Source organism: Protopterus annectens, chromosome 14.part0 (assembly GCF_019279795.1).
Source record: "Protopterus annectens isolate FY-2018-M chromosome 14.part0, PAN1.0, whole genome shotgun sequence".
In the NCBI taxonomy this organism is placed as follows: Eukaryota; Metazoa; Chordata; order Ceratodontiformes; family Protopteridae; genus Protopterus; species Protopterus annectens.
This window is the reverse complement of record NC_056748.1, coordinates 976,072,283-976,097,722: the sequence shown is the minus strand read 5'-3', so window position 1 is coordinate 976,097,722 and position 25,440 is coordinate 976,072,283. Positions and strand designations below refer to the sequence as shown.

The following is a 25,440-nucleotide window of genomic DNA, read 5'->3' as shown; positions in this document are numbered from 1 at the left end:
GTGTTGGTATGTTGTGCTTAAACTGAGATATGACAGCTATATTCAAGAGGAATGTGCAAAGAGAGCATTATGTTGCTGTTGGTGCTAACTTTGTTAGAGTGCTTGTTTCACAGTGCATCAGTCCTTTGTTTCTGTGATTTCCATAAGTTTCTGAAGAAGTAATCAGAATTTTGAATTTGAAATTTGGTATCTGTTCCTCCTCATTCCAAGATAGAAACTGCACTAAAATGGGTCTACAGTTTACTGTATTTTTCCTCAGCCAAATATAGCACTAATCTGTTCAACATTTCACCATCTTCTAAATCCTTAGAAATTCCCACTAATACTGTTCACCCCAAAACATTTCTCAGACCAAACACAGTCCTTCAAAATGCTCCCCAAAAATAATGCAAGAGTAGTAGTACAGCAATCAAATGTTACTGGGTGTCACAATAAGTGAACACCTAAAATTTGATTTGCGCATTCTCCAAATTATTATAAAAACACACCACAAACTTGGTTTATCGTGCAGAAGTAAACAGCACCTCACTGACAGCACTTGAAAAACATTGCATCAGCCTACTTATTACCATCTCTCTCTCCATTATGATTTATCCAGCCTGACCAACCTTCATAGCACCAAAAATGGAAACCAGGCAGTCGTTGGAACAAATTTGCTACTTTTGCCACCAATCTGATTATGAAGTGTCACCACTGTATAACCCAAAAACTACTGTATTTACTAGATCTCCCACAGTATTGGAATTGCTTATTGCCCATAATGTAATACCTGAACCAGAAAACTGTCCAGCACTACAAAATACCATAAAATAGTATTCCCTGCCACGGAGCTATATTGTCAAAATAAATCACTTTTACTCTCAACTAAATCTAATAATATTTTTGATGACTTACTCTATTACTGAGCGGACAGGTGATCCACTGTGGCGACCCCTAACCGGGAAAAGCCGAAAGAAGACCATTACTCCTAGGTCTCCAAAATTTCGTATTCCCTGCCGATACACTTAAATCAAATTGAAAAACTAAATGTTTATAAAGATTAACTTAAACCGTGCCTAAATTACTTTTAGTTATGCTCCTGCTCAATCCCAGGCTAATACCTTAACTGTAAGCACAAAAAACTCCTGTGTAATGTATTATTTACTATTTCATTTCATCGTAATGCCACTTTGTCCACATTTCTGCCTCCTAACCTTTGCGCTGTTTCAGTTATACAAATCTTTCTTGTATAATTTGTCACTCTTGAAAAAGTAGAAATCAACTGTTCTACTTCTGTTGGATGTAACCACATCTTTCTGCATTACATTTTCTCTTTCCACCTAAACTTGATCTTTGGCATCAGAGCAAAGTACAAAGTTTTATTACTTGTAAGTATCTACTGCTGTGTTGTAATGTAAGCTATGTTTATCTAATGTTTGTCATTGTAAGTTCGTCATAATATTACAAGACTTGAATTTATATTCATGTACTGTGTCGAAAGTTCAATTTTATGTCTCTCTACTGTAGTTATTATCCTTTGTGGCTGTTATTCTTTATATAAATGTATGACGGTGTATTATTGTTGTGTGGAGCTTTACTTCCTTTGCCACCCCAGAAATTATTTTCCCCAGTTATACTTTCCCGGTCAACAAATGGAAATGAATAAATAAATACATAAATTAAATTTAAATTATAAGTAGACTATTAAATCAGAGCAGATTTGAATAGGTAATAATAAAAAAATGGAGTACATTCCAGATGTTCTTCATGTTTCACTGTTGCAGTCCATTCCAGATGTTCTTCATGTTTCACTGTTGCAGTCATCATATTTTGGTTATCAGCCTGCAGGTAGCCCTCAGCCGGTCTGAATACCAAAGTCTTGGGATTTCTGCGTCGGAAGCTGTCGCTTCTTCCATGACGTCAAGTCGTCAGAGGTATAAAACATGCAGAAGATGCCATTACATCAGTTTTTCTTGTCGTGCGGTGCCCGAAGCAGCAGTTTGCAAGTGCCGGTCGGCCGACTCCTGAAATTTTCGTTTTTCGAGTTTCAGACCTGAAGTCTTCTAAAAGATAAGTACCCTGTTGGGGATCCTTTTTTCTTGCTCTAACCGATGTCAGAAAAAATTAATAATTGTCTTGCCTGTGGAAAGCAAATACCTCACAGAGATTTTCATTCTTACTGTGTCACTGTTTAGGCCCAGACCACGACGTCCCTCGCTGTCAGTTTTGTGCCTTGTTCAACGCCCGAACTATTTGTCGTCGGGCTATTTTTGTAGCTAAATTCTTTTGCTCTCGATCTCTGTACTCTGAAATGACTACGGAAAGCCATCCGACGACCGATCTTCTGAAAAAAATGAAGGGATAAAGACAGAGACAGACCGCATAGGTCCAGGGCTGCCAACGACACTAACGTTAAGCTTAGTCACCAGTCCGCCGGTACTCAGTGAGGCGCTTTCTCAGCCCCTGATACCCGCTTTTACAAATTCGCAGGCCTCTACTGAGACCAGTTCGGAGTCCGGTATGCCGCGAGATGCTTCTTCAGCTATGGAACCTGCGGATGTCTCTACCTTGGATGGGTCTGGAGCCGCTGTGCAGGCACCGGCTTCTGAGGGTGTTTTCAGGCCTTCCGATTTTCATATTAAACCAACGACTTCCTTTCAAACTAAAAATACCGAATTTCTCAGGCCTAACGTTCGCACTACGCCTAGGAAACCGACGAACAAAACGCATTCTAAGGCCCACATGCCACAAAAACAAATGATTAGAATGGCTGAGGACCTCATTACTTTAATTAGGGGAAGTCAGCCTTCCCCCTCAAAAAGACTCTGAACTGAGTTTCCTTCTGATTCTTCTGATCAGGAATCTGATTGCTCTGATCCTTCTGATTTCCAGGACATACCCTTATCTACCTATGAGAATTGTGATGCAAAGGATTCCATTCCCTCTGCTTCCCCTACAGAAGATTTTTCCTTTGGTGAATCTCTGCACTCCCTTCAAGAACATTTCCACTGGGAGAGCCAGGACTACTACCAGTCCAAAAAGAGACTCGGGGAATTTTAAAGCTTGCCTCAGAACAGGCCTCTAGCTATCCCTCCTGTTCTGGAAATTGTAGATGATGTCTTCCTGGAATCCAGCCTTACCCCTGATACCTTGCCTCCAGCTCCCAGGAAACCTGACAGGTACTATAGAGTGCCTGACTCCCACAAATTCCTTTTTAGGAATCCTATTGCGGATCCAGAGACCATTTCCCAGGGACCTAAAGGCATTAAGGCTCCAAGTGCCAAAAATCCTACCCCTTCGGACAGGGATTCCAGGGCATTAGACAGATGGGGAAGAAAGGTGTACACCTCTGCTACACTTGACATTATGGCTTTAAATTGCCAGTTTCATATGTTGTATCAGCAGCATATTATGGAGCTAATTAAACAAAAAGTAAATGTTGTTGATTCCTGATTGTGCAGAACACAAATATTTACAAGACTTAATGCATTCTGCTAACCAAGTTAGTAAACATACTTTGCAATGTGTGTTTGATGCTTTAGAAGCGTCTTGCAGGGTTGCTGTCACTGGGTCTGTTCTTAGAAGACATGCTTGGCTTAAGGAACAGAACTTGCCAGATCATGTCAAAGCAAAATCACTGGATGCACCTTTAAATCAAGAGTGTCTTTTTGGTAATAAAGCAGAAGTCCTCAAAGGAATGGAGGAGGAAGCTAAATCTATGTAAACTGTCAAAGATTTCTTACAGGTGCAGCCACATAGATTCAGTAGGGATTGGCCTTCAAAAAACTGGTCTTTTCCAGTCCCCTCCAGGCCTTCTCAGTCCAAACCCAGGGTTAGAAGACCACCAAGACTTCAGTCTCAGGTTATGCACAGATATAAGCAATGGAGTGCTCCCATGTCCAAAACAGGGAGTAGTAAGCCTCCATCCTATGGAAAAATTGCACAATGACTTCTTAACTCTTCCAAGCCTTGCCCAAGTGCTTGCACCTTTAGGAGGGAAACTTGCACTGCATGCCAAAAACTGGCAGTACATTATCCAAGACAAATGGGTCTTAAACATTGTTTCCCAGGGATACAGATTCCAGTGCCACTCACTCCCTTCCATAAGCAGATGGCCAGACCTCCACGCAAACCAGTGGGTAGAGGTCCAAAAGCAAGTACTTTCTCTGCTCAGTATCAAGGCTATTCAACCTGTCCCAGCAAAACAAAGGGGACAAAGTTTTTACTCCAGACTGATGTTCTTCGTGTTTCACTGTTGCAGTCATTACATTTGGATAATCTGCTGGCAGGTTGCCCTCAGTCGACCTGATTAACAAAGTCTTGGGCCCTGCGTTGGTTGCTGTCCCTTCTTCCATGACGTCAGGTCATCAGGGGTATAAAACATGCAGCTGACGCCATTACATCAGTCTTTCTTGACGCGCAGTGCCCGAAGCAGAAGCAGTTCGCAAGTGCCAGTCGTCCGACACCTGAAATTTTCATTTTCGAGTTTCAGAACCGAAGTCTTTAACTAAAAGCTTAGTACCCCATTGGGGAAACTTTTTCTTGCTCCTTACCGACGTCAGTAAAAGTTAATAATTGTATTACTTGTGGGAAGAAAATACCTCATAAGGATTTTCATTTGTGCAGTGGTGGTGCTGCGGTAGCATTGTCGTCTCACAGTAAGACGTTGTCCTGTTCGATTCTCAGCTAGAGTGTCTTCTGTGTGGAGACATGCATGAATGGGCGTACCTTCATTGAAGATTGTGCATCAGGGCCGGCCACTCAGCACGTAAAAATCTACTGCCAATCATTAGCGGACGAGAGTTCCGCTGTGGCGACCCCTAACTGGGAAAAGCCGAAAGACACAAACAAACTGTATTCCTTGCCTAGGCCCTTATCATAATGTACCTCGTTGTTAGTTTTGTGCTAGATTTAATCAACTCACTATTAAACGTCGGTATGTTTTTGCTTCTAAATATTTTGGCTCATGATTTAACTATCCAGAAAAAAAAACAGTTAGCAATCCGACTACCGGAATACCTAAAAAACGAAAAGAAAAAGACAGAGACAGGCCGACGAGGTCCAAAACTGACGACGATGCTTCTCCTAAGCCAGTCGCTAGTTTGCCGGTACTCAGTGAGGCGCTTTTGCAGCCCCTGATACCCGCTACTTTTGATTCGCAGGCCTCTACTGAGACCCATTCAGAGTCCGGTATGTCGTGAGATGCTTTAAGTATTGAATCCACGGATGTCTCTACCTTAGATGGGTCTGGAGCCGCTGTGCAGGCACCAGCTTCTGAGGGTGTTTCCAGGCCTAAAGATTTGTATGTTAAACCGATGCCATCTTCAAAACTAAGGCCAAAATCTACTTCTATGTCTAAAAAAACAACACTTGGGCCACGTGTGCAGGCCCCTATGCCTAAAAAGCAAATGATTAAAATGGCTGAGGATTTAATTACCTTGATCAGGGGTAGCCAACCCCCTCCTGCTAAGAGGCCTAGGCAAGACATTGATTATGAATCTTCTGATCAGGATACTATTTCTTCTAATTCTTCTACTGAACAGGATTTATCTGTACCTACTCATGAGGACTCTGGTGCAGAAGATTACATTCCTTCTGCTTCTCCTCCTGAGGATTTCTCTTTGGAGAAACTTTACATACCTTAAGGGAATATTTCCACTGGGAAAGTCAGGATTTCTCTGAATCTAAAAAGAGACTTAGGGATTTTCTTCTTCCTCAGCATAGGCCTTTGGCTATACCTCCTGTTCTAGACTTTGTTGATGATGTTTGTTCAGAATCTAGTATGGTCACTGATTCTATGCTTCCGGCTCCTAGTAAGCCAGACAGATAATACAGGGTTCCTGACTCCCACAAATTCCTTTTCAAAAACCCTACTGCTGATCCTGAAACCATTTCTCAGGGTCCCAAGGGCATTAAGCCCTCTACTGCTGAAAATCCTACCCTTTCTGATAGAGATTCCAGGGCGCTGGATAGATGGGGTAAGAAGGTTTACACGTCTGCAACCTTGGCAATCAGGGCTTTAAACTGTCAATTTCATATGCTTAAATATCAACAGCATGTCATGGGACTGCTTAAACAGAAAATTATGTTACTCTCTGACTGTGTGGAAAATAAAGATTTGCAGGATTTATTACATTCAGCTGAACAAGTTGGAAAACATACTTTGCAATCTGGTTTTGATTCCTTGGAGGCCTCTTGCAGGGCTGCTGTAACTGGATCTGTGCTCAGAAGGCATGCTTGACTCAAGGAGCAAACTCTGCCTGACCATGTTAAAGCAAAATTGTTGGATGCTCCTTTACAACAGGACCATCTCTTTGGTAATAATGCTGAAGAAGTGTTTAAAAAGATGGAAGATAAAGCTAAATCTATGCAAACTGTGAAAGATTTCTTACAAGTGCAACCTCCAAGATTTAGTAGGCACTGGCCTACTAAGAACTGGTCCTTTCTAGTCCCTTTGAGAGCTGCTCAAGTCAAATCCAGACATTCCAAAGGCTCCAGGTTTCAGTCACAAGGAACTATTAGAACAAAATAATGGGGTGTCTCCACCTCCAAATCTGGAAACAACAAGACACCTCCCTATGGTAAACAGTCTCAATGACTTCCCTCTTCAATCACCAAGCACTTACCTTGTAGCCGCCCCTTTGGGGGGAAAACGGGCACTTCATGCACAAAACTGGCAACTTATTACCCAGGACAAATGGGTTTTAAATATAGTATCCCAGGGATACAGATTTCATTTCCACACATTGCCAATCCCAAACGGATGGCCATATCTGCCCCCAAATCAGTGAGCAGAGGCCCAGAAGCAAGTTCTGTCCCTCATGAACATGGGGGCTATTCAACCAATACCAGAAGAGGAAAAGGGACGAGGTTTCTATTCAAGACTTTTCCTGGTACCCAGAAAAGACAAATCATGGCGTCCAATTCTGGACTTATCCACTCTAAACACATTTATGGACATTCCAAAATTCAAGATGCTGACTCTTCAACAGTTACTACCTATGGTAGGCAAAGATGCCTGGTTGGTAACTCTAGACTTAAAAGAGGCTTACCTGCGTATCCCAATCAGGGAATCTTGCAGAAGGTACCTCCGCTTCAAAGCAGGCTACTTGCATTACCAGTTCTCTGCACAGCCCTTTGGCTTATCTATTGTGCCCAGGGTCTTCACAAAGTGCCTGGCTCCAGTAATTGCATTTTGCAGGCAAAGAAGTATTCAGATATATCCATACCTGGACGATTGTCTTATTCAGGCAGAAAACAAGGACATTCTTCTAAAACATCTGGCGTTTGTAAAAAGGGTTCTAATTTGTCTAGGATACACCATAAACGAAAAGAAATCACAACTGGTACCCTCTCAAAAAATTACATTCCTGGGTGCAAGCTTCAATACAACTGCCCAGATGACTTACCTTACGCCAGAAAAGCAAATTCAATTGGTGACTTACTTCAAATAGGTGGCCACAAAAACCCTGCTATCTGCAAGACAAATTCCATATGCAAGACTGCATATGAGGAAACTTCAGTGGTACTTAAAATGTTTATGGAGTCAACATTGTCACAGCCTGGAAACAATGATTCCTATCATACCTTGCCTGCAACTAGAGTTCCTATGTTGGGCAGAGGCCTGCCACCAAAACAAGGGACTGCCATTCACTCCACCCCCAGCCACCCAAACCGTAACTACAGATGCATCAGACTATGCTTGGGGGGCTCATCTGGCATGAAAGTGCATTCAGGGCAAATGGAGCCCAAATCAAATGCATCTACATATCAGTCAGAAAGAGATGCTAGCTGTACAGAATGCACTGACAGCCTTCAAGGACTACCTTCATCCAGGACAACTAATGATAAAGACAGACAACACCACAGTTATGTGGTACATAAACAAGCAGGGGGGTACACATTCCTACCGCCTTTGCAGACTAGCCATAGCATTGTGGAACATGGCCTTGACCTACCAAATACAACTACAAGCTCAGTTCCTGCCAGGAAAGCTAAATACTCTGGCAGACGAACTAAGCAGAAATCTTATGGACCCACACGAATGGAAACTGGAACCACATGTTTTCAGCATTTTGACACTCAATTGGGGGAGTCCAGACATGGATCTTTTTGCCTCACCCCAGAACTATCAATTGGACAAATTCTGCACAAGAATTCACAAAAAAATCTTAGAAAGTGGATGCTCTATCATTCAACTGGAAAAAGCTATCAGTCTATGCTTTTCCTCCTCTGCCTCTGCTCTCCAAAGTTCTACTAAAAGTCAGACAGGATGCACCAAAAATGATTCTGATTGCTCCAGACTGGCCGCGACAACACTGGTACCCACTCCTGCACAATGTGTCACACCTTCCTCCGTGGCACTTGCCTCAGACACCTTACCTTCTGTCTCAGCAGAACTACCAAATTCTGCACACTCATCTCCAAACTTTGAATCTTGCAGCGTGGCTAATCAACTAATTTCACCCTTGTCATCCCTCAGCAAACCTGTGATGGATGTCATTTTGTAGGCTAGAAGGCCTAGTACTAAAAAAATCTTATGCTGACAAATGGAAAAGATTTTGTGCCTGGAACCAGTCACAAGGAATAAGCACAGCAATGCCCAATATTCCTCAGATTTTGCAATATTTAACTGAGATGCTTCACAAGGGCATATCTTTTTCTTCCATAAAAATCCATGCCTCAGCCATTTCAGCTCATTACAACACATTACAACACAGAATCTCCTCTCTCCTCTCTTCTCTCATCCTCTGCTTAAGCAGTATCTTAGAGGGGCCAAAAATTTAAGACCTCCCAGGAGAGGCCAGCTCCTGCATGGGACCTCAGTTTTGTTTTGGAAAAACTCACTCTCCCTCCTTTTGAGCCAGCTGCTACTGCAGACCTAAAATTTCTCTCCTGGAAAACGGCTTTCCTTTTAGCCGTCACTTCAGCTAGAAGGATTTCAGAATTACAGGCTCTTATAGCAGTGGAGCCTTTCATTATTTTTCATCCAGACAGGGTGGCTCTCAGGACCAATCCATCTTTCATGCCTAAGGTGGTATCCAGTGCGGCTCTTAATCAGACCATTCATCTGCCAACTTTCTTTCCCAATCCACAGAACAAGGGTGAACGGATTCTGCATTCATTGGATGTACACAGACAACTTAGATTCCACTTAAACAGGACAAAATTTCTAAGAAAATCTGAACAACTATTGGTGGCATTTGCTGCAGGGGCAGAAGGAAAGGCTATTTCAAAGCAGACCATTTCCAAATGGATAACCCATTGTATTCGTTTCTGCTATATGCACCATGATAAACTTATCCCCAAGGGAATCAGATCTCATTCCACCAGGGCTGCATCTACTTCTGCAGCCTTTCTCAGAGGGGTACCTACCAGAAACATTCTAGAAGCTGCCACCTGGAGCTCAGTTCATACATTCACCAAACATTACCATTTACCTCTCTTCTCTAAATCCAGAGCTGGCTTTGCCACTGCTGTCCTGCAGGGCCTTATAGCTGCTCCTAATGCTGTATAAATCCATCCTCCCAACCATAGCTTTGGGATTCTGTCCAAATGTAATGACTGCAACAATGAAACACGAAGAACATAGTACAGTTGTGTACACTTACCATAAATGTAGATGTTCTAGTGTATTCACTGTTGCAGTCCTGGTTACCCACCCTCCAGCCCTCTGTTTTTCTCTTACTATACTTCTCCTTTCTTTTTACTATGCTTAAAAGCCTTTTTGGTGTATTTGCTTTTGTTTGGAGGTATATTTGTTGTGTTTTAACTTATATACATATTTATTTATATATATATATATATATATATATATATATATATATATATATATCTTGCAACCATTTTGGGGGGCACCTGACTTCTGGGGCAAGAAAAACGGATGTAATGGCATCGGCTGCATGTTTTATACCCCTGACAACCTGACATCATAGAAGAAGGGACAGCAACTGACTCAGGACCCAAGACTTTGTTAATCAGGCCGACTGAGGGCAACCTGCCAGCAGATTACCCAAATGTAATGACTGCAACAGTGAATACACTCGAACATCTACATTTATGGTAAGTTTACACAACTGTACTTTTCTGGTCCCCAGAAAAGAAAACTCTTGGTGTCCTATCCTGGATCTTTCTATTCTCAACACCTTTTTGGTGGTTCCAAAATTCAAAATGCTAACTCTCCAATAGCTGCTTCCTATGCTAGCCAAGGACTCCTGGCTAGCAACCCTAGATTTAAAAGAAGCTTATCTGCACATCCCCATAAGGGAGTCTTGCAGGAAATATCTACGCTTCAGAGCAGGCTCTATGCACTATCAGATGTTCATCGTGTTTTACTGTTGCAGTCATTGCTCTTGGGTTATCCTGCTGGCAGGCTACCCTCGGTCGGCCAGAATTCCAAAGCCTAGGCCCGGCGTCGGTTGCTGTCACTTCTTCCCTGACTTCAGTGCGCCAGGGGTATAAAAGATGCAGCCGACGCCATTTTCTTCAGTCTTTCTTGCCGCGCGGTGCCCAACGCAAAAGCAGTTCGCAAGTGCCGGTCGGCCGACTCCTGAGATTTTCAAATCCGAATTTCAGAACCAAAGTCTTCATTAAAGCTAAGTACCCTGTTGGGGAAACTTTTTTCTTGCTCCAGACCGATGTCAGAAAAAGTTAACAATTGTATTTCTTGTGGGAAGCAAATACCTCATAAGGATTTTCACTCTTACTGTATTCCTTGCCTAGGCCCTGATCACAACGTTGCTAGCTGTCAGTTTTGTGCTAGATTTAACCAACGCACTATCAAGCGTCGATTCGATTTTGCATTTCATTACTTTGGCCGAAGATTTAATTATATAATGCCGTCGGACCAGCTGACAACCGGAGTTTACAAAAAACGCAAGGACAAAGAAAAGGATAGGCATCCGAGGTCCAAAACCGACGACAAAGCCTCTGCTAGGCCAGTCGCCGGTTCACCGGTTCTCAGTGAGGCGCTTTCGCAGCCCCTGGCGCCCGCTACCTCAGAGCCACAGGCCGCTTCCGACTCCCACGTGGAGCCAACTGGGCCTCTGGAAACTCAAGGTGTTGGACACTCGGAAATCATTCCCTCAGATGGGTCCGGAGCCGCTGAGCAGGCATCGGCTTCTGAGGACCTACACAACTATGTATTAAGCCATCTTCAGCTTCAAAGATAAAGACTAAAGCAGCTCTAAAGACAAAGAAACAAGTACAGCATTCTCCTTCTCAGACTTCCATGCCTAAAAAACAGATGCTCAAAATGGCCGAAGACCTAATTAGTTTGATCAGGGGCTCCCATCCCCCTCCTGATAAGAGGCCTAAGCAAGAGACTGAGTATGATTCTTCTGATCAGGTTTCTATTTCCTCTGATTCCTCTTCTGAACAGGATTACTTCATGCTTCCCTATGAGAATTCTAATGCTGAAGAATCCATTCCTTCAGCCTCTCCTCCTGAGGATTATTCTTTTGGGGAAACCCTACATACCATGAGGGAGCATTTCCACTGGGAGAGCCAAGATTATTCTGAATCTAAGAAAAGGCAGAGACTTTCTGCTACTTCCCCAGCACAGACCTCTTGCTATTCCACCTGTCCTGGATATTGTAGATGATGTATTTTCAGAGTCCGGCCTGTCCCCTGACTCTTTACCCCCTGCACCTGCTAAGCCAGACAGGTACTACAGGGTGCCGGATTCTCATAAATTCCTATATAAAAATCCCGCTACTGACCCAGAAACTATATCTCAGGGTCCCAAAGGGGTTAAAGCTTCCACTGCAAAAACCCTGTTCCCTCTGATAGGGATTCTAGGGCTCTAGACAGATGGGGGAAAAAAGTCTACACTTCTGCTACCCTGGCTGTGAGGGCTTTAAATTGTCAATTTCATGTGCTTAACTATCAGCAATATTTAATGTCACTGCTTAAACAGAAATTGTTGCCAAACACTGAATGTTCAGAGAACAAAGAATTGCAGGATTTATTGCATGCAGCTGAACAAGTGGGAAAGCATACTTTGCAATGTGGTTATGATTCACTGGAGGCCTCTTGCAGGGCTGCTGTTACAGGTTCTGTTATTAGAAGGCATGCTTGGTTAAAGGAACAGAATCTGCCTGATCATGTTAAAGCAAAATTATTAGATGCACCATTACAGCATGATACTTTGTTTGGTACTAAAGCAGAAGAGGTGTTGAAAAAAATGGAGGATAAAGCAAAATCCAAGTCAAGGGTTTCTTACAGGTGCAGCCACCCAGGTTTAGCAGGAACTGGCCCACCAAAAATTGGTCCTTTCCAGTGTCAGACAGATCACAAAGAGGCAGATACAGGCGTCCCAGAGGCAGATCTCAGCCCCAAGGCTCATACAGGCCTAAACAATGGGGTGCTCCTACCTCCAAAAGCAGAGAAGACAAATCCTTACAAGAAACAGTCCCAATGACTTTCCTCTACCAGATCCAAGCACTTTTCTTTTGGCAGCCCCCTTAGGGGGAAAACTAGCACTTTTTCTTCAAATTGGCAAATGATTACCCAAGACAAATGGGTCCTGAACATAGTGTCCCAAGGCTACAGGTTCCACTTTCACACCCTACCAAGGTCAAAAGGTATGCCAGACCTGCCACACAATCAATGGGCAGAGGCACAAAAACAAATTACAATGACCATGAGGGCCATTCGGCAAGTACCACAACAAGAGCAGAGGCAAGGATTTTACTCCAGACTTTTTCTAGTACCCAGAAAGGACAAAACCTGGAGACCAATACTGGACCTGTCAATTTTAAATACGTTTCTGGAAGTTGCAAAATTCAAAATGTTGACTCTACAGCAGCTACTGCCCATGCTGGGCAAGAAGGCTTGGCTCGTAACTTTGGACCTAAAAGAGGCATACCTGCATGTCCCAATCAGACAATCTTGCAGAAGATACCTCAGATTCATAGCTGGCTCAATGCATTACCAATTCTCTGCACTGCCCTTTGGCTTATCTACTGTGCCCAGGGTCTTCACAAAATGCCTGGCACCAGTAATTGCGTTTTGCAGACAAAAAGGAATTCAAATATATCCCTACTTGGACGACTGCTTAATTCAAGCAGAGAACAAAGACATTCTTCTGAAGCATCTGGCGTATGTAAAAAGATTACTAATTGGCCTAGGATACACAATAAACGAAAAGAAATCAAACCTAGTGCCCTCTCAAGAGATAATATTCCTGGGTGCAAGCTTAAATACAACTGCCCAGATGGCTTATCTCACGCCAGACAAACAAAAGCATCTGACTACTTACTTCAAGAAATTGGCAACACAAACCCACTTATCTGCAAGGAAAATCCTGCAGGCCTTGGGTTTCATGGCATCTTGCATTCTACTAATTCCATATGCCAGACTGCATATGAGGAAACTACAATGGTATCTAAAGTGTTTGGACTCAGCATTGCCACAGCCTGGAGGCAGTAATTCCTCTCATTCCCTGCCTACAACAGGAGTTTCGATGGTGGGCAGAAGCCTGTCACCACAACAAGGGTTTGCCATTCAGTTTACCCACAGCCAGACAGACACTGACAACGGATGCATCAGATTATGCCTGGGGAGCCCATATGGCAGGAAAATGTATTCAGGGCACATGGTCTGCAAACCAGATGCATCTTCACATCAATCAAAAAGGGATGCTAGCTGTTCAAAATGCCCTGACAGCTTTCAAGGACCTGCTTCATCCAGGACAGTTACTAATAAAGACAGACAACACTACGGTCATGTGGTACATAAACAAGCAGGGAGGTACACATTCCTACCCCCTATGCAGACAAGCAATGACCTTATGGGACACAGCATTGGCTTTTCAAATTCATCTGCAAGCACAATTCCTGCCAGGAAAAACAAATACTCTGGCAGACGAACTAAGCAGAAACCTCATGGACCCCCCCCCACGAATGGAAACTGGATCCACAAGTCTTCAGCATGATAATAAGGAAATGGAGATGCCCAAACATAGATCTATTTGCCTTCCTTCACAACTGCCAATTGCAGACATTTTGCACAAGGATTTATCACAAGCAAGCATGGAAAGTGGACGCCCTATCCTTCAGCTGGAAAAATCTAACGGTATATGCTTTTCCCCCCACTGCCTCTCCTTCCCAGGGTACTCCTAAAGGTCAGACAAGAGAAGCCAAAAATGATACTGATTGCACCAGACTGGCCACGCCAGCACTGTTACCCAATCCTAAAGAGCTTGTCTCAAGGTCCAGCATGGATATTACCTCAAACTTCTCACTTGCTGACCCAACAAAACAATCAAATCCTGCACAGCCAACTCAGGACCTTAAATCTGGCAGCATGGCGGATAATGTAACCATTCAGAACACTCCTCTTTCAAAAGCTGTTATGGATGTTATCTTGGAGGCCAGGAGGCCGAGCACCAGAAAATCTTATGCAGAAAAATGGAAGAGATTCTGTGCTTGGAACCAGGAACAAGGCATTGACATGTGTGTACCAAATATCCCTCAGATTTTACAATACAATAACTGAGATGCTGAACAAAGGCCTTTCCTTCTCATCAATTAAGATTCATGCCTCTGTCATTTCAGCCCACTACAACACGGAACCACCTATTTTTTCTCATCCTTTAATAAGGCAGTACCTCAGAGGGGCCAAAAACATTAGACCTCCAAGGAGAGCACCAATTCCGGCCTGGGACCTCAATTATGTTTTGGAAAAACTCACACTGCCTCCTTTCGAGCCAGCATCAACAGCAGACATAAAATTCTTATCCGGGAAAACAGCTCTGCTCCTAGCAATAACCTCTGCAAGGCGGGTCTCGGAGTTACAAGCACTCATGGCTGTGGAACCTTTCATCATTTTTCATCCAGACAGTTTCTCTGAGGACAAACCCTACATTTATGCCTAAGGTGGTGTCCAGTGTGGCCCTTAACCAAACCATTTACTTACCAACCTTTTATCCTAATCCACAGAACAAGGGTGAGAAAAGTCTGCATTCTTTGGACATACACAGGCAGTTACGCTTCTACTTGGACAGAACTAAAGCTTTCAGAAAGACTGAGCAACTTTTAGTGTCATATGCTGCAGGATCACAAGGAAAGGGTATTTCAAAACAGACTATTTCAAAATGGATAGGCCATTGCATCCATTTCTGGTATTTTCAACATGGCAAATCAGTGCCTAAGGGCATTAGGCCTCATTCCACCAGAGCAGCAGCCACTTCAGCAGCCTTCCTCAGAGGAGTACCAACCAAAGATATCTTAGAGGCTGCAACTTGGAATCCAGTGCACACCTTCACGAAGCACTACCACTTACCTCTTTACTCTAAGTCCAGAGCAGGCTTTGTCACTGCAGTCCTGCAGGGCCTCATCGCCTCTCCTAATCCTATTTAGCCCAGCCACCCTTCCTCAGCTTTGGGATTCAACCCAAGAGTAATGACTGCAACAGTGAAACGTGATGAACATAGTACAGGTGTGTACCTACCATAAATGTAGATGCTCGAGTGTATTCACTGTTGCAGTCCAGGTTACCCACCCACCATCCCCCTTTTCTTTGCTGGGACTTATCTGCACTTCTCTATCCTATATAACCTATTCGGTGTATTTGCTTATAGATGAAGGAAATGTTATTTTGGTGCATGCTTTTTTATTGGCATATTTTTCAGCCTACCAATTTGGGGGCACATCTGGGGCAAGAAAAACTGAAGAAAATGGCGTCGGCTGCATCTTTTATACCCCTGGCGCACTGACGTCAGGGAAGAGGCGACAGCAACCGACGCCGGACCTAGACTTTGGAATTCTGGCTGACCAAGGGTAGCCTGCCAGCAGGATAACCCAAGAGTAATGACTGCAACAGTGAATACACTCGAACATCTACATTTATTGTAGGTACACAACTGTACTTTCTCTGCACTTCCTTTGACTTAGCTACTGCGCCCAGGGTATTCAAAAAGTGCCTAGCTGCAGCCATTGCATATTGCAGGCAGAGAGAAATTCAAATTTACCCATACTTGGACGATTGCCTGATTCAGGCGGACAGTCAGGAATTGCTACTTCTGCACCTGGCATTTGTAGAGAGACTTCTAACTTCACTGGAGTACACCATCAATGAAAAGAAATCACAACTGGTACCCAGCCAACAGATTGTATTCCTGGGAGCAAGCTTGAACACAGCTTCCCAAATGACATATTCCTGGGAGCAAGCTTGAACACAACTTCCCAGATGGCATTCCTCACTCCAGAGAAACAAATTTATTTGACAAACTATTTCAATCTACTGGCCACCAAAACCCTGCTATCTGCAAGAAAAGTACTGCAAGCCCTAGGGTTCATGGCCTGTTGCATTCTACTAATTCCATATGCAAGACTGCATATGAGGAAATTTCAATGGTACTTAAAAAAGTCTCTGATGTCAACGTTCTCAGGACCTGGAAACAGTGATTCCTATCATTCCTTGCCTAAGGACAGTTCCTTTGGTGGGCAGAAGCCTGCAGCCACAACAAGGGACTTCCTTTCACTCTACCCCCTGCCGCCCAAACCCTAACAACAGACGCATCAGACTATGCATGGGGGGCTCACATGGCAGGGCAGTGCATTCAGGGCAAATGGAACCCAAAGCAAATGCACCTGCATATCAATTCAAAAAATTGTTAGCTGTACAGAATGCTCTGACAGCCTTCAAAGGCCTTATTCTGCCAGGACAACTATTGGTAAAGACAGATAATACCACAGTTATGTGGTACGTAAACAGTCAGGGGGGAACCCATTCCTACCCACTCTGCAGACTAGCCATGGCTCTGTGAAACACAGCCTTGAGCAACAAAGTGCACTTACAAGCTCAATTCCTGCCAGGCAAACGACTTAAGCAGAAATCGCATGGACCCACACGAGTGGAAACTGGAACTCAAAATATTCAAGCTTTTGAGGAACAGGTAGGGGACACCAGAGGTGGACCATTTTGCTTCCCCTCAGAACTATCACTTGAGCAAATATTGCACCAGAACTCCCCACAGCCAAGCTTTGAAAGTGGATTCCTTGTCTTTCACCTGGGAAAGCCTCTCGGTATATGCTTTTCCCCCTCTGCCACTTCTCTCGAAGTTTGTACTAAAAATCAAACAGGACAAGCCAAGGATAATCTTGATTGCGCCAGACTGGCCACGCCAGCACTGGTACCCTCTTTTGCGCAGTATGACAGTGCTACAACCATGGCACCTACCTCAGACTCCTTCCCTGCTGTCCCAGCAGGCGGGCCAGATTCTGCACCCTCGGCTACAGACCCTGAACCTTGCAGCTTGACTAATCCCCTGAATTCAACACCAGCAACCCTCAGTAAGCAGGTGCTGGATGTAATTCTTAAGGCAAGGAGGCCTAGTATTAGAAAATCCTATTTGGAAAAATGGAAAAGATACTGTTCCTGGAGCCAGTCTCAGGGAATGGGCACAACTGTGCCCAGCTTACCTCGTATACTAGATTACTTATCAGAAATGCTCCACAAAGGCCTATCCTTTTCAGTTAAGATTCATGCCTCTGCCATCTCAGCTCATTATAATACTGAGCCGCCCCTCTTCTCTCATCCTCCGGTAAAACTGTTCCTGAGAGGAGTCAAAACTTTAAGACCCTACAGGAGAGCTCCCACTCCAGCCTGGGACCTTAACTTTGTATTAGAAAAGCTCACACTTCCACCCTTTGAACTTGTGGCCACAGCAGAGTTAAAATTCCTCTCATGGAAAACCGCTTTACTTCTAGCCATCACTTCAGCAAGAAGAGTGTCTGAATTGCAGGCCCTTATGGCAGTGGAACCCTTCATTATCTTCCATGCAGACAGGGTTTCCCTCAGGACTAACCCATCTTTTATGCCCAAGGTGGTGTCTAGTGTGGCTTTAAAACAGTCTATTCATTTGCCAGCCTTTTTTCCTAATCCACAAAATAAAGGGGAAAGGATTCTGCATTCTCTGGACATGCACAGGTAGCTTAGGTTCTATCTGGACCAGACTAAGCCTCTCAGAAAATCTTTGCTGCAGTGGCAGAGGGCAAGGCCATTTCAAAGCAAACCATTTCTAAATGGATAGCACACTGCATCCATTTCTGTTACAAGCACCATGGGAAACCTACCCCACAGGGGATCAGGACTCATTCCACTAGGGCTACTTCTACCTCTACAGCATTTCTCAGGGGAGACCCTACCAGGGACATCCTGGAAGCTGCAACCTGGAGCTCTGTGCACACTTTCACCAAGCACTACCACTTGCCTATATTTTATAAATCCAGAGCTGGATTTGCCACAGCAGTCTTACAGGGCCCGATTGTCAGCCCTAATGCGTCATAACTACCTCCACCCTTCCTTAGCTTTGGGAATCAACCCAAATGTGCTGACTGCAACAGTGAAACACGAAGAACAGTACAGTTGTGTACACTTACCATAAATGTAGATGTTCCAGTGTATTCACTGTTGCAGTCCTGGTTACCCTCCCTCCAGCCCCCTGACTTCTCTCCTATATTTTTTGTCTGGCATATCTTATATCATTAGTATTTGTTTTTTTGCTGGGGGTATTACATACCATGTAATTGCTTCCTATTTTGGGGGCACCTGACATCTGGGGCAAGAAAAACTGATGTAATGGTGTCGGCTGCATGTTTTATACCCCTGACGACCTGACGTCATGGAAGAAGCGACAGCATCCGACGCAGAAGTCCCAAGACTCTGGTATTCAGGCCGGCAGATAACCCAAATGTGATGACTGCAACAGTGAATACACTCGAACATCTACATTTATAGTAAGTGTACACAACTGTACTTTCTTGAAAAGATAGATGTGATTTTGGTAGTTTCTGATAATTCATTAGCATTTTAGAAAATGGTGTGGTACCTATATTACTTGTGCCGAGTAATGTAAAGTAAAGTTAAAAATACTCTGCGAACAGTTTTTACAAAATTTTATTATTGCATATCTTATTAAATCAAAACAAATGTGTGAACTGTATTTTTTTTATAGAAACTGTGTATCAAACTCAGTAAAATGTTATTGATCATATTGTTACACCTGAGAGAATTTAGTTTTACTTGGCTTACTTCATAACTCTGTGGGTCCTTCAGACAACCAGCATTCAACTAGGGGTAACAGGTGTTAAAAACGCCATAGGGGCAAGAAGCTGATGCCCGCTTACCCATCCTAAAACCTTTGTATCTTGCAGAAGTATGCTGCATGAATGCTACCTGCTGGAGTGCTGGGCGTTTTAACTTCAGAATACTAGAACCCTGAGGATGGGGAAGGTGGTGTGCACCTGCAAAGGAGTTCTCCTACATTTTTCTAGACAAAGTATGTATGTGGAAGTGCACACCTGCAACAGCATCGCAAGCATGGCACTGCAGCTGTCAGATAGCAAGGAGAAGACTAATACAGAGGGATGACAGCTGTAAGTCCTTGCTTCTTGTCTCTTCCCCACACACACTTATTCTGTGGAAGACAAAGGAAGGGGATGGAACGATAGGATCTTTAAGGAGATGGGGTGGGGGGGGGTGGGGATGATGAATTAGAAAAATTAATTTCATTTACTTGGGCATAAATTGCAGTTTTTCAGGGGTTACTTGGGTCACAGTATATTCGCCCTTGTGAACAGTTTGTACAACATTCCATAAGTGAAATTTGAGGTGGATATAGTTGTTCTGGTTTACAACTTTTAAAACTTTGCTGATAGTAAGTGGCTAATGGAGACATTTTTTTTCTAACGTGGTGACATGTAGTGAACATAAGTGAGGTCCTTAGTGAGACAAGTTGTGGTTAGTCATACCATTGCTTTGATCCCACTTATGTTTGGAGACTGAGCAGGCTGTAACACAGACAAATCATGTTGTTAGGAGTGAGTAATCTGTCCTTTTATTTTTCTTTCTTAGGTCATGTAGACAGTCCTTAAAACAAGTCAGCAAAGTTGTCGAACAACTCACTCCTTACAGTAACAGCAGCAAGGATGTCAAGCAGAAACTGGAGTCTGCAAAGAGACAGCAGGAAAATAAGGTGATGCATGATTTTCTGGGAAAACTATATGTACAAAGTAACTATCTTTGTGAAGACGTATTTGATTGATCTGTGTCTCAGATACTTTTGTAGATTTGTTTGTCGGTTCTTATCACATCTGCACATTTACCTTATAAGCTCTGTTAACGCCTTTCATCAAGTTTATGTATCCCCAGTCTGGTTAAGATAACTATAGTTCAGTGGCGGAGCAAATAAAATTAATTTGGACAAGGCTTTGAGAATGTTGACAAACTTCATCAAACCACCCACTCACCGCTTGTGCTGAAGAGCCTCTTTAATTGACCAAGGTTAATGATGGATGACTTATGACTGAGTCATTGCTTAAAAAATGGCAGGATTCTACTAGAGTACCTGGACTCCCAAAAGTCTGAAACTTGAGTGCAGAAGTCAGCAAAAACTATTTTTTTTCTAAATATTCGCATATTTTAACTGAACATTGAAATATCTGACAAGAGGACGTCCATCCTCAATAGCTGGACTGATGCCACAGGTATTAGGATTACTTGGCAAACAAAAGTTTTCTTGACTGCCAAGTTCCTTCTACCTATCCCATAATCCACCAAGATGTAGGGTCTTTCAGGATTTTTCCACCTGCAGTAAAGTGGAGAAAACTGGCACTGAGAGTTAAAAAAAGAAAATTCTGTTTCTGCATCTTCTTTCTGTACTGAGAATTCCCTTTTTGAGGGAGGGTGTTCCAAATTATTTTATTACTTTTTCCTTTAGGGAATTGTTTTAGGCTTGTACCCATCCATCAACTGTAGTTAAGATGTCAGAATGCTCATTCCACAAGTTTGCCTATGAGAGAGAGATTCCTTCAGTCAGTAGGCACACTAAGTACCTTTACAGTCTTGAGGACATCACAATGTGCACAAGTGTCTTGCGTGTTAGAATTTGTGCAAAATGACTGTCGCACTTAGGAAGTTACCTTCAAAACTGTATTTAATTAAATGACCTGTCTGCAACCCTCCAGGATGATGGAAAGCAATCCAGCTCTTCCTCTAATTTAACTGACTCCTCCTTCCTTCATCTATTTGACTGGGAGTTGTATCCTACAGAACTCTTTTGGAGAGGAAATCTTTCACAACTTTTCTCTCTGTTGCTTATCCTGTCTGGCTTGATGAAGTGTCTGTGGTTAAATTAGTTTCAGAAATTGCAGTTGTTAAAATTAGTATATTTTTTCAGACTGTTAAAATTTCTAATAGTGATTGTTGTGGAGTTCACCTCAGACAAGTCCTTCCCCTGCCTTGTACAAATGTAGGCCAGCTACTGGATCTTTCCCCTCTCCTACAGTTCCTTTCCTTGACTATGTATTTATTCATATTTGTCAAAACAGCAGCAATCCAACTGTCTGAAAACCTCATTTCAAATATCTTTATTAAATTTACACACATGCCAAAGGCAATCTTACATTTATATAAATGAAAAACATACATAGGTTCATAGATGTGTACTAGGCTAATGGCCCTGGAGCCCTTCCAACCCCAGCTCATAGGATTACCCTGGCATCATGCCACTCGACCTGCGTTCCTAGTGCCTCTGTCGAGTAGAGCCACTGGAATGATCCCCAGGGTGAATTTTCTATTTCCGGTCCACTCATCAAGATTTCTCTTGAAGAGGGCCAGTGAGGTGCTCTGCTTGACATGTATGAGAAGTCTATTCCATAGCATGGGCAGTGTCTTGGTTATGAACCTGTCCCTCCAGCATGTTCTGTTGATTGTGGTAATGAGGATGAGGTCTCTGGAGTGTGTGGTGCAGAGGGATTGAGATTTCTTTAGATGTAGCATTTCTAACAGAGCTGGGTCAGACATGGCTTTGTAAGTCAAGCAGATCTCGCCTCCAAGTAGGCGATATGAGACAGAGAATAGTTGGAGTTTTTTGAGTCTGTCCATATAGGACAAGTGTTTAAGGCCTAGGATCCTCTTTGTGAGGTACTGTTGCGGCCTCTCCAGTTGTTGCAGGTGTCTAGTGAGGTACATACCAAATGGGGCATTGTACTTGATGATTGGCCTAATGAGGGAAGAGTAGAGGGAGACAATGACCTCTTTCTTCCTGGATGCAAAACCCTTAGTAATGAGATGTGCCACATAGAAGGACTTTCTGACCACAGTGGCAATGTGGTGGTCAAAAGAGAGGTTGCTGTTAACCTGTGTTCCTAGATCTCTTATAACGCCTTCTGTGTTCAGTGGACTACCATCAGTGTGGCAATTCAAGGGAACCGGGTTTTTCCCAAGTGGGATGACGACACATTTTTTGGCATTGAGCTTAAGGCCATAGTTCTGACACCAGTCGTTGGTCTCTTTGAGGCCTTTCTGTAGGATGTCAACATCATTTGGGGAGTTAATAATAGCTCCCAACTTGCAATCGTCTGTGAACTTTGTCAGCCAGGAGTCCCTTCGTGTTGGCCTGGACTTCAGAGAAGTAGATGCCAAACAAGAGAGGACCCAGGACAGAACCCTGTGGTACTCCAGTCGTGACTGGTCAGCAGTCTGACTTGGAGTCAGCTACTTTCACACTGTGGGTTCTATCTGTGAGCCAGTTTGTAACCCACCTAGTGATATAGGGGTTGATGCCTAGCTTAGTGAGTTTTTCTATGATTCCTGAGTGGGGAATGGTATCAAAGGCCTTGGCCAGATCAATGTAGGCTGTATGAACCACCTTGCCTTCATCCACAGCTCTGGTGACTGACTCAAAGAAGTCGAACAAGTTGAGCAGGCATGATCTACCCTTCACAAAACCAAACTGTGTAGGATCCAGAGTTTGGAGATTCCCTATATCCTTGTTTATTAGGTCCATGATGAAGCATTCCATAGCTTTGCATATCAGACTCGTCAGGCTAATGGGGCGATAATCCCCAGGGTCTGTAGTCGCTCCTCCTTTCTGGGGAGGGATGACTGTAACAATGTGCCATTTGGTAGGGACAAAGCCTGAGGTGAGGCTGTGATTGAACAGGGCACACAGGTGAGGTGCCAGTTCACTTTGTAGGTCATGTAGAACACAGCCAGGGATATTGTCAGGTCCCATAGAAGCTGTATTCTTGGCCTTGGATGGTGCTGTTTTAACCTGTGCAGCAGTACTACTAGGTGCCTGGCAATCTACTGATATTGTGATTGGTCCTTTTGGGGGGGGGGGGTAAACTTAGCACTGAATCTGTCAGCCAGTATATTGGCAATATCTGTTGGCTCGGCATAGGAGGTACCATTGTGCAGTAGCTCAGAGCAAATCTGGGTATTGCCGTGGAGATTCTTTACGTAACTATAGAAGGCCTTGTGGCTGTCTTTACTATCTGCTGCAATTCTGTTTTCATAGCTAGCTTCAGAGGATTTGATGAGGGATCTCGGCCTTTTGTTGAGGCTGATAAGAGAGATTTTCCAGGCTTGGGACTTCACATTATTCTGCATCAGTTTCCTCCTCCTGTTGTAGAGTTTGTTTATGGCAGGGGACCACCAGATTGTCTTCCTTTTTTTGAGGAGAGCCTCTTGGTTCTATTGGGTATGGCGAGATGCATTTCTGTACGTGTTCGTACAGTGCATTGGTGTATGATTCGGCGGTCATGCAAGTATTCTCCATTTGCATGGTGCCACGAAGTTAACCACCACTGATGTTCTTCGTGTTTCACTGTTGCAGTCATTACATTCGGGTAATCTGCCTGCAGGTTGCCCTCAGTCGGCCTGATTAACAAAGTCTTGGGTCCTGTGTCGGTTGCTGTCCCTTCTTCCATGACGTCAGGTCGTCAGGGGTATAAAACATGCAGCCGACGCCATTACATCAGTCTTTCTGGCCATGTGGTGCCCAAAGCAGAAGCAGTTCGCAAGTGCCGGTCCGCCGACTACTGAAGTTTTCATTTTCGAGTTTCAGAACCGAAGTCTTCAACTAAAAGCTAAGTACCCCATTGGGGAAACTTTTTCTTGCTCCTTTCCGATGTCAGTAAAAGTTAATAATTGCATTACTTGTGGAAAGCAAATACATCATAAAGATTTTCATTCGTACTGTATTCCTTGCCTAGGCCCTGACCACAACGTCCCTTACTGTCATTTTTGTGCTTTATTTAATCAGCGCACTATCTGTCATCGGTATATTTTCACCTCAAAATATTTCGGTTCTCAGTTTAATTATCCAGAAATGTCATCAGTTAGCTATCTGACTACCGGGATTCTGAAAAAAACACAAGGATAAAGACAGAGACAGGCCGCCGAGGTCCAAAACTACCAACAACGCTTCTCCTAAGCCAGTCGCCAGTTCACCGGTACTCAGTGAGGCGCTTTCGCAGCCCCTGATACCCGCTACTTCTAATTCGCTGGCCTCTACTGAGACCCATTCGGAGTCCGGTATGCCACGAGATGTTTCAACTATGGAACCTGCGGATGTCTCTACCTTGGATGGGTCCGGAGCCGCTGTGCAGGCACCGGCTTCTGAGGGTGTATTCAGGCCTACGGACTTGCATATTAAACCGACGCCTTCTTCTTTTAGGCCTAAATCTTGAACCATGCCTAAAAAAAACCAACGCCCAGACTGCATGCTCAGGCCTCTATGCCTAAAAACAAATGATAAGAATGGCTGAAGATCTTATAACTCTTATCAGTGAAAGCCAGCCTTCCTCTTCTAAGAGACCTAGGACTGAAGTTGTTTATGATCCTTCTGACCAGGATTCTGATTTTTCTGATTCTTCTGATGATCTGGATTTGCCCTTATCTACTTATGAGGATTCTGATGCAGAGGACTCTATTCCCTCTGCTTCTCCTCCAGAGGATTTTTCTTTTGGTGAAACCTTACATACTCTAAGGGAGCATTTCCACTGGGAAAGCCAGGATTTTTCTGATTCAAAAAAGAGGCTTAGGGATTTCTTACTCCTGCCTCAGCATAGGCCTTTAGCTATTCCTTCAGTACTGGACATTGTTGATGATGCTTTTTCAGAATCATGTTTGGCCCCTGATTCCTTGCCTCCTGCTCCCAGAAAACCTGACAGATATTACAGGGTTCCTGATTCACACAAGTTCCTTTTTAAAAATCCTATTGCGGATTATGAGACTATTTCACAGGGACCCAAGGGCATTAAGGCTTCTACTGCTAAAAATCCTACCCCTTCTGATAGAGACCCAGGGCACTGGATAGATTGGGTAAGGAGGTTTACACTTCTGCAGCCTTGGCTGTTAGGGCTTTAAACTGCCAGTTTCATATGTTAAAGTATCAACAGCATGTTATTGGATTGCTTAAACAGAAAATAATGTTGATTCCTGACTGTGCGGAAAAAAAAAGAATTACAGGATTTAATGTGTTCTGCTGAACAGGTTGGAAACGTACTTTGCAATGCGGATTTGATTCTTTAGAGGCCTCTTTCAGGGCTGCTGTTACTGGTTCTGTGCTCAGAAAGCATGCTTGGCTTAAGGAGCAATCTTTTCCTGATCATGTTAAAGCTAAATTGTTGGATGCTCCCTTAAATCAGGACCGCCTGTTTGGCAACA

The 25,440-nt window shown here is 43.6% G+C and overlaps 1 protein-coding gene across 1 annotated transcript in view; it reads left to right on the top strand.

The window, feature by feature from the left end:
• The window catches only part of ERCC6 (ERCC excision repair 6, chromatin remodeling factor), a 1,256,800-nt gene that overhangs the window by 181,136 nt on the left and 1,050,224 nt on the right, over positions 1 to 25,440 (top strand). Inside the window, exon 5 of the mRNA XM_044056771.1 lies at positions 19,840 to 19,960. Within this exon, the coding sequence (XP_043912706.1) occupies positions 19,840 to 19,960 (121 nt within the window). The remainder of the gene's footprint in view (positions 1 to 19,839; positions 19,961 to 25,440) is intronic.